The sequence below is a fragment of the Zonotrichia leucophrys genome, chromosome 9, assembly GCF_028769735.1.
Source record: "Zonotrichia leucophrys gambelii isolate GWCS_2022_RI chromosome 9, RI_Zleu_2.0, whole genome shotgun sequence".
Taxonomy (NCBI): Eukaryota; Metazoa; Chordata; class Aves; order Passeriformes; family Passerellidae; genus Zonotrichia; species Zonotrichia leucophrys.
This window is the reverse complement of record NC_088179.1, coordinates 5,252,215-5,260,999: the sequence shown is the minus strand read 5'-3', so window position 1 is coordinate 5,260,999 and position 8,785 is coordinate 5,252,215. Positions and strand designations below refer to the sequence as shown.

The window sequence follows — 8,785 nt, the reverse complement described above, 5'->3', positions numbered from 1 at the left end:
CCAACTGTCATATTTTCTGGAAAAATCCCTTCACCAAGATTTGTTCTCCTGGGAAGCTGAGAAGCCTCAGAGAAAAATAAAAACAATAACTGTCTGATTGCTTCTTCTGTGTTTTGCGGCTTTGGAATGTGGTTTGGAGATTGTTTATCCAACATGTGAATTGTTTTAACTTAATGACCAATCACTGTCCAGGTGTGTCGGGACTCTGGAAGGAGTCACAGGTTTTTCATTAGTATCTTGTTAATCCTTCTGTAAGTATCCTTTCTCTATGCTTTAGTACAGTTTAGTATAACATTCTAAGAATAGAATAGAATAGAATAGAATAGAATAGAATAGAATAGAATAGAATAGAATAGAATAATAAATTAGCCTTCTAAGAACATGGAGTCAGATTCATCATTTCCTTCCTGCCACGGGAGACCCCAAAAACACCACACTCCTGCATGTTTCCTCCTTTGGAAGTATGCAGAGCACCAACCCCACACAGCAAAGTTCTTCCTTGCCCTAGAACACCCTCCCTAGGTGTGGATCTGGACACAAAGAGAAAAGGTTGAAGGTGCTGCAAGCCACCCCCAAAAGGAGCCTTTTCCCAGTCCCACCCCTGCTTTGTGACGCTGGCAGAGCAGGGGACTCACCTTTGGCCACGGGAGCACCTGGCACTGCCCACTGCTGGGAGAGCACAGCCCCAGCTGAGCCTTATCTGGGCACCCCAGAATACAAACAGCAGAGCCATGAGCCTGCTGCGAGCCCTGCCAGGGCAGCACACGGCCGGGAGGCAGCGCAGCTCCTCGGGCTCTCCAGTGCCTCTGGATCCCTCCCAGCACGGCTCCCCAGCACCCTGCACGCCTCACCTGCTCCTGGCAGCCCTCAGGTGAGTTTGGCTCTGTCCCTGAACCTGTAGAATGGGGAATGGGGAGGCAGGTGTGGCACAGGGCAGTGAGAAGCCCCTTCCTTTGCTCAGGTCAGATGCATTAATTAATCTGCTGTGAACCCCACACGTTCCTCACTCGGGTTTTCCATCAGGAATCACTTTCCTGGTGTTAAATGTGATGAAGCTGGGGTTGGCCTGTGTGCATGTGCATTGTAGCTTGATTGCAGCTGTAATTTCCTCAGAGACTCAAAATTCAACAGTGTGTGTTCACCAGACTCTGTCTGTGTGGAAATCGGGGACTGGCCTGGGGTTATTCCCAGAATCGGGGTGGGTGCATCCCAAAGGCAAATCCCACTGGCTCTCAGGGGAAAGCTACAGAGAGAGGAGAGGTCTCTGCTTTGAATCCCGAGGGATTCCAGGAGCTGTGAGGATGCGGATTCAGTGGCACTGGGGTTTGGCAGGGCACTGCGAGATGTGCACTATTTGTCCGTGGTGCTCGAACTGCAGTTTGTGATGCAGCTCTTGCTTTGGAGAGCCTAAAACTGAAATGAGAAAACTGAAATGGGCTCGAGGGCTGGGCAAACTGTGATCTGCAGATGTTGAGATTATTTATTTATTTATTTAATTATTAAAAATCCTTTCTGGCAAATGGGGAGTTTTAGCCCTTGTTCAAACTGAGCCGCTCAAGCTGCGTCCCTGCAGGGCTGGTCATGCCCCATGGGCTGTCCTGGGCTCATCCCTTTGCACACGACAGGGACTCCAGGGGTGTGATGTGCAGGGGGTGTAGGGCCAGGACCCAGCAGCATCACTGCCTCTCTTCGGTGCCAAAATCCCACTGTTTTCCCAGAGCCTATGTCTCACAGGCCACCTTGGGTAGTTATCACAGGCATCTGTAGTAATCTCCCTTGTAGTCTCCCAGCTGTCCTCATGCTGCACTTGAAACACGGAAATTGCCCCAAGAAAAGAAATCTCTTTACAAGATGGGCCATCAAGGCAGCAGCCGCAGCCCGGAATCATCCCACTCAGCAGGGTAATCTATTCAATGGCCGGGATTTATTTTTAACATTCAGCTCCGCAGTCCTTTTAACTCGAGCAGGGAAGGGAACATTTTGATAACAGCAGCCTCCAGGTCAAATGTGATGAGAATTCATAACTCGCCACACAGGGGTTTTGGAAAACCAACCAAGCAAAACAATTTCCCGGAATGAGCCGATGAAGATGCGTGTTTCTCTTCACAATGTCATGCACAGAGCACGGAGGTGTTGGAGTGGCTCCTCATTCTCTGCCCACAATTTGCAAATAAAATGCCTCCCGGGCTGTTTTAAATCTGAAGGACGATTGCGAGCACGGCTTTGCTGGGCTGCTCATAAAGACCTGAGACATCGGATCTGGCAGCCATCAAAGGAGAAATATGAATCCAGTAATGGGAATGTCCTCGTGGTCCCAACTCTAATCAAAGCAAAGCCAGGGGTTTCTGCTTCAGGAGAGTGGCATCGAGATTTAAAAAGGAACAGAGGGGCTCCAGTCCCTGGTCAGCACTGGAGCAGCAACAGGGATGATTTACAGGGGCATGGAGTGGCAGGACAGGGGGAATGGCTTTAACTGACAGAGGTTAGATGGGATACTGGGAAGGAATTCCTTCCTGTGAGGATGATGAGGCCCTGGCACAGGGTGCCCAGAGCAGCTGTGTCTGCCCCTGGATCCCTGGAAGTGTCCAAGGCCAGCTTGGATGGGGCTTGGAGCAACCTGGGGTAGTGGGAGGTGTCCCTGTCTGAAGGGTACAGGAGCATCACTGAGTGTCCCCCAGGAGTGGGGGGATTGGAAGGATCCCCCAGGATCCTGGATCCCCCAGGTTAGATTGGAAGGATCCCCCTGAGCTGTCCTGGCCATGGAGTCCAAGGGGTCTGAACTCCAGTGGCAGGGGGTTGGAACAAAATGAGCTCATCCTGCACTTGAAAAATGGAAACAACCCAAACTACTCTGGGCTGGGAAAAAACCAACAACCAGAAGCCTAAAAATCTGTCCAAGCCAAGACTGTGACAGAGCTTCCAGGGAGCAATGTTTTCTTTCTGTTTGCTTTTCAACCAACCAGAGTAAATTGACTGCACCTGAGGACGAGGCACAGGTGGGAAAGGTGGGAGGAAATGCGGAGATTGAGCACTGTAGTTTATTTTAATGTCAGTGCTGGTGTCTCCTGAGCCCTGTGGGGCTGGGCTGGGCTGAACATGTGTGTTCCACCTGAGCCCCACGGGGCTGCCTTATCTACAGGCTCGGGAACGTGGCCCTTCCAAACCGCGGATATTTGCTCTCCATTCCCTTCTTCCGCTCAAATTCCATATCTGCAGGGAGGCCCCTGCGGCTGCCACTCACAGCAGAGCGCAGGGACAACGAGAGAAACTGGGAATGGATTGGAAAAATTAACATTAATTATGGAATCTCAGAAAGGTTTGGGCTGGAGGGGAACTTAAAGCCCATCCAGCACCACCACTGCCATGTGCAGGGATACCTTCCACTAACCCAGATTGTTCCAACCTGGCCTTGAGAACTCCCAGGGATCCAGGGGCAGCCACAGCTTCCCTGAGCAACCTGTGCCAGGGTCTCTCCACCCTCACACCCAAGAATTTCTTCCCAAACTCCTGTGCTGTCCTGGGAACCTAGGATGTGATGAGAAACCCTGTGCAGCTGGAATGGAAAACAACAAAATCTGTTATTCAGCATGGGAAGCAGCACTGATGGGAACAGTCACTGCTTTAATATTTAATTTGATGAGATCCAGCTCTGAGAAATGGATCAGGAGCTGCCACAGCTCCAAGCACAAGTTCAGCACTGGCAGGGAATTTCCATGGGGTTTGCTCCACTCTAGACTTATCTGTATGCTGGAAGGGTGACATGGAATGAGGCTCATTAATTATCCCAGCACACAGAGCTGTGTTTCCTGCCATTCCCTTCAATCAATCAAGCTCTGAGCACTTTCAGGGCCTCTTGGACATTGGGTTGTCATTCCAGCCATGTCCCCTCCGCTGGACCCTGGCTCCTGGTCCCTGCAGGGCCACTCATGTGCAACCAGGTGTCATTTCAGGAGGGAATTTCCTTGTGTCACCAGACAGTGCAGTGCAGATCCCATTCCATCCTGCCTCTTACCAGCAGGAACTCCCCATGGCTGTATGGCCTCGTGTGCTGCTGGGATTGGGAAGGGGAGCTGTGCCAGGCACAAGGTGGGTCTCACCAAACACGTCCCTTCTTTGTTCTTTGGGATATCACCAAACATGGCCCTTCTTTGTCCTTTTGGGTCTCACCAAACACGGCCCCTCTTTGTCCTTTTAGGTGGATCCCACACCTTTGCTGGGACTGAGGCTGAGCCAGCAGCAGAGCTGGTTTTCCCCTGTGCAGCATCCTGGTACCTCCCGAAATCCCTTTGCATGCTCCAGAAGGTTTGGGTGTCCTCACCAGGGAGCTGGGCTTTGCAGGAGTCCAACAGTCACCGCCAAGGCAAGAAAAGGTGCTGGAAATGTAGATTTGTCAGGACTGTAATCCAGGTAGGTCATAATTCCTTCCTTGTATGAAACCATCCATTTTCTATCCTCATCTGCTCCTCCTGGTCCATCACTAGACTCCATTCCTGCAGGACAGAAATCCCTCACATCCCTCATGGATGAAGTGTCAGCAGAAGGGATGGATTGGGGAAAAGCCTTTGGCATGCTGATGTTTTAGCTTTGGGTGACAGACCCCAAACTGAAATCACAGCCTGCCTTCCCCTGTGACACTCACTGCCTCCTGGGGCACCTAATTCCATGGGCACATTTGGCTCTACAAATTCCCCGGGACAAGCATGTGTTGGAATGGCACTGCAGTGCTTGGGAGCAGTTTCCCACACCAGTCTGCCCCAGGGATGCTCTTGGGGCTCCTTGCCTTGCCATGCTGACCCTTCCCACCCACTCTCCCTGGGTCCTTCCCTCTCTGCCGAGCCCATGCCTGCACCATGGGACACAGCTGCCTGTCCCTTCTCCAGGACCTCTCCTGGTTCCCCCTGCCTCGCTGATGGGAACAGATGGGACTCCAGATCTTCATCCTGGGGGGAAGAGCCCTCTGTACCCATAGAGGGGTTGTCACCAGGCTTGTCACCAAGCTGCCTTCACCTTTCACTGTCCAAAGCCACATTCCTCCATTTCCCAGTCCTGCTGAGCAATAACTGGCTCCTCCTTTTGCTGTTCCTTGTCTCTCTTTAGCACCCATGTCGGAGGCACGCCCCCAAACGCTCCAGGAAAGAAAGAATGTTGAGGAAAATCCAGATATGCCTCTGTTTCTGCTTTGTCTCGGGCATTTTGTACGAGATCTCCCTCTTGTCCAGCTGCGTCTTCTCCTACTTGCCCATGGCCCAGCAGTACCTGACGCCTGAGCAGGTGCTGAACCTTGGCAAAAGCATCATTTTCCTGGAGACCACGGAGCGCCTGGAGCCACCGCCACTGGTGTCGTGCTCCGTGGAATCTGCCGCCCGCATCTACCAGGACAGGCCCATCATCCTCTTCATGAGGGGGCTCAACAACGAGACAGCCCTGGACATGAACACCAGCTACGCAGCCTTCTCCCTCTTGTCTTCCATGAAGAATGTCTTCCTTTTCCCTCTCCAGATGGAAACCGTCTTCCAGGAGACCCCCCTGCTCCAGTGGTACAACCAGGTGAGTGTTTAAAAAAGTGGAAAACTCTTTAGTTATAACTAGGGGTGGGGAAAGGCTTTAAAAGGAATGAGGAATCCAGGACTGTGTGAAATTAGTGACTTTCATTGTTTTGGTTGGGAACAGATTCATTTTGGCCGCGTTCTGCTGTGTATTCATCTCTCTGTTTATGGCATACGTGATTGGCCTTATCTGGAGAATCGGATTTTTGGCAAAGGAAACATCAGTAAAAATAGATTGCAGACGTGTTTTGAGAAAACAGCCTTAATAATCTTCCCCAACAGAAGCTGGTTGAACAAAATGTGCTGCCTGAGCACTTGATAGAGCTGCCTCACTCTGACAAAGCCCACAGGAGATAAGAGATAGGGGAGAGATTTCAGGTTCTATAGCAGCAACATGCAAAGCCAAGGTGGGATCTAGTGAGCCCCACCCTGGAAAAAGTTCCCCAGGCAAACTTCCCACAAGTAGCTTTGGTCAAACTTCTTGGGCAGGGCAGGCAGATTTTCTCCAAAGTCTTTCTTATCCTGAGAAAAAATTACTCCAAATGCCAACAAACGCCAATGAAAAGCCTCCAGCCTGGTTCAAAGAGCTGGGAGGGAACTGGGAGTGTGCTAAGTGGGTTGTGTCCCTCTGAAATAGAAGGGAATGACTCATGGTGGCATTGAGTTAACACTGTAGGTGCCATCAAACCACCTGGGAAATGTTCCTGCATTGCTAGTGCTAACAAAGCACTGTTCTGCTCTCGCAGACATCTTTTATGGAAAATCCTTTCCTTAGGATTTTTCCTCCCAAGAAGCTGAGAGGCCTCAGGAACAAAATGTAAATAATGGTTATCTGCTGCTGTGGAATGCAACAGGTGCATCTGTGATTGGTCTTATTTTGGTTTTTTCTAATTAATGGCCAATCACAAGTGAGCGGGCTCAGACAGAGAGTCTGAGCCACAAGCCTTTGTTATCATTCCTTCTTATTCTATTCTTAGCTAGCCTTCTGATGAAATCCTTTCTTCTATTCTTTTAGTATAGTTTTAATGTAATATATATCATAAAATAATAAATCAAGCCTTCTGAAACATGGAGTCAGATCCTCATCTCTTCCCTCATCCTAAGACCCCTGTGAACACGGTCACACTCTGCTCCTTATCTTATCACAGTAAATCCAATGGCTGGAGGCAGCCAGGGCTGTCAGTGCCATTTGCAGCCATGAGGGTTTGCGCTGAGGGTTTATGGTGCTATTTGCAGCCCCGTGGATGGCTTGGATCCATTCCTTGCCTGAGGCATCACGTCTCACTTTTCCCATTCTGCAGGTGGTCCCGGAGCAGGAGAAGAACTGGGTGCACGTCAGCTCTGACGCCAGCAGACTGGCACTCATCTGGAAGTACGGGGGCATCTACATGGACACGGATGTGATCTCCATCCGGCCCATTCCCCAGCAGAGCTTTCTGGCCGCGCAGAAGTCGCGCTTCTCCAGCAACGGCATCTTCGGCTTCCCCGCCCGCCACAAGTTCATCTGGGACTGCATGGAGAACTTCGTCCTCAAGTACAACGGCAACATCTGGGGCAACCAGGGCCCCTTCCTGATGACCAGGATGCTCAAAACGCTCTGCAACCTGACGGATTTCCAAGGCACCGAGGACCACAGCTGCCAGAACATCTCCTTCCTCAACCCGCAGCGTTTCTACCCCATCCCGTACCCAGCCTGGAGCCGGTACTACCAGGTGTGGGATAAAAGCCCAAATTTCACCCACTCCTACGCGCTGCACCTGTGGAACTTCATGAACCGCAACCGCAAGGTCGTGGTGGCCGGCAGCAACACCCTGGCTGAGAACCTCTACAAAACCTACTGCCCCAGCACCTACGAGGACCTGATCCAAAATGCCAAGCACAGGGATCTCCCAGAGCCTGAGGAGGCTGAGTGACATGGAGCAAGGATGAGAGAGGTGATCCTTCCAGCCAAACACAATCCCCACTAGGTCGGTATCCAGGTTTGTAGGAGAAAGAAGGAACTTTACATGACCACTGTTCCTATTCCCTTGGGATGCTGAGGATGGTGGTGGGTATCCGTCAGACGTAGCCTCCAAGGACTCCTTTGCCTCAGTGCTGTTTCCTGATAGGTGCTCATGCACCAAACCTTCCCAAATCTGACAGACTTTGAGCCTGTTCACAAGCTTCTCCAAGGGAAAACTCCTACAGAGGGGGATGGCCTCCCAGGAGAAATGTTGTCTCTGCTCCTCTTGGAACTAGCAGCAGCTTCCCACGTCAGAAAAGTTGGAAGCACAACAGACTTTGGATTGGAGCCTCGGGGGCAAAAGAGGAGAAACCCAAACCAGCGTCTTTCCCTGGTGTTTTCCTCACATGGACTTTACACCCTACGTTTTTGAGAGGGACTTTCAGAATTAAAATAAAAGAGTTCATAAACCACCATTCCTCTGAGCTCACTTCTCCCTGAAAAATGAGTCACATTTTCCAAAGGTTTGTGCTCCCACATTTTTACTTTATGTTTTGCCAGGAAGTGGCTGCTCTGCCCCATCCTCCCAGGTCAATCCTGGCTGTAGAAGCTGTGCCTGGAAAGGGGGTGCTGAGACACCAAGGAAGGATAGGGATGGTCCTCCAGGATCCCAAATGCCTCTTAAATAAATTCCAATGGATATGAGGTGGTCACCCATGTCCAGCTGTGGAAAAATCCCATTTAATCCCAACAGGGCTCCCAGTGAGCAATCCCCTTCAGATACTCTCTTTCCCAGGAGAATGCCAATCCACCCAATTCCCTGAAGAGAAGCCCAGCTTGCAGATCTCTGCTGAGTCTCCCTGAACAGCTGGTTTTAACTCAGGAGCAGAAAGGTGGGGATCTGTCCCCGTCATCCAATGTTTGCCGTGTGCACAATGCTATCTCCTGCAAACACAGCAGCTGCTGAGCCAGCTGCAGCTCAGAATTTGGGGTTCAGCAGGAGAAGGGAGCCCTCTGCACACAGGGTTTGTGTGCTCCTGTGTTTGGGCAAGCGGCTCCTCCTTGCCCTGTGTTCCCCCAAAGCCACTCCAGTGTAAGGCCAGGCAGTGCCAAGCTGAGTGCTGGTGATTGTTGGAGCAGGAGAATGACACAAAGGAATATTTTTCTTTGTCCTCACCCCTCCTGTGCCCTCCAGGACATGCCTGTGGATAGAGATGGACCCACATCCAGGCAACTCTGGGAGCATCTGCTTTGTGGATGTCTGCTCTCAGCTCAGGATACCTTCCGCTATCCCAGG

At 51.1% G+C, this 8,785-nt stretch overlaps 1 protein-coding gene across 1 annotated transcript; it reads left to right on the top strand.

The window, feature by feature from the left end:
* Positions 1 to 774: 774 nt before the first annotated feature.
* Positions 775 to 7,936, top strand: A4GNT (alpha-1,4-N-acetylglucosaminyltransferase). Its single transcript, XM_064721299.1, has 4 exons — positions 775 to 871; positions 4,196 to 4,407; positions 5,098 to 5,547; positions 6,848 to 7,936. Exons 2-4 carry the CDS (start codon positions 4,291 to 4,293, stop codon positions 7,457 to 7,459), a joined length of 1,179 nt encoding a protein of 392 aa, XP_064577369.1. The 5' UTR covers positions 775 to 871; positions 4,196 to 4,290; the 3' UTR covers positions 7,460 to 7,936.
* Positions 7,937 to 8,785: the final 849 nt, after the last annotated feature.

Coding starts and splice junctions, on each gene's coding strand:
- A4GNT (XM_064721299.1), top strand. CDS start 4,291: ATGCTCCAGAAGGTTTGGGTGTCCTCACCAGGGAGCTGGGCTTTGCAG. Junction 4,408..5,097: donor TTGTCAGGACTGTAATCCAG/GTAGGTCATAAT, acceptor GTCTCTCTTTAG/CACCCATGTCGGAGGCACGC. Junction 5,548..6,847: donor TGCTCCAGTGGTACAACCAG/GTGAGTGTTTAA, acceptor CCCATTCTGCAG/GTGGTCCCGGAGCAGGAGAA.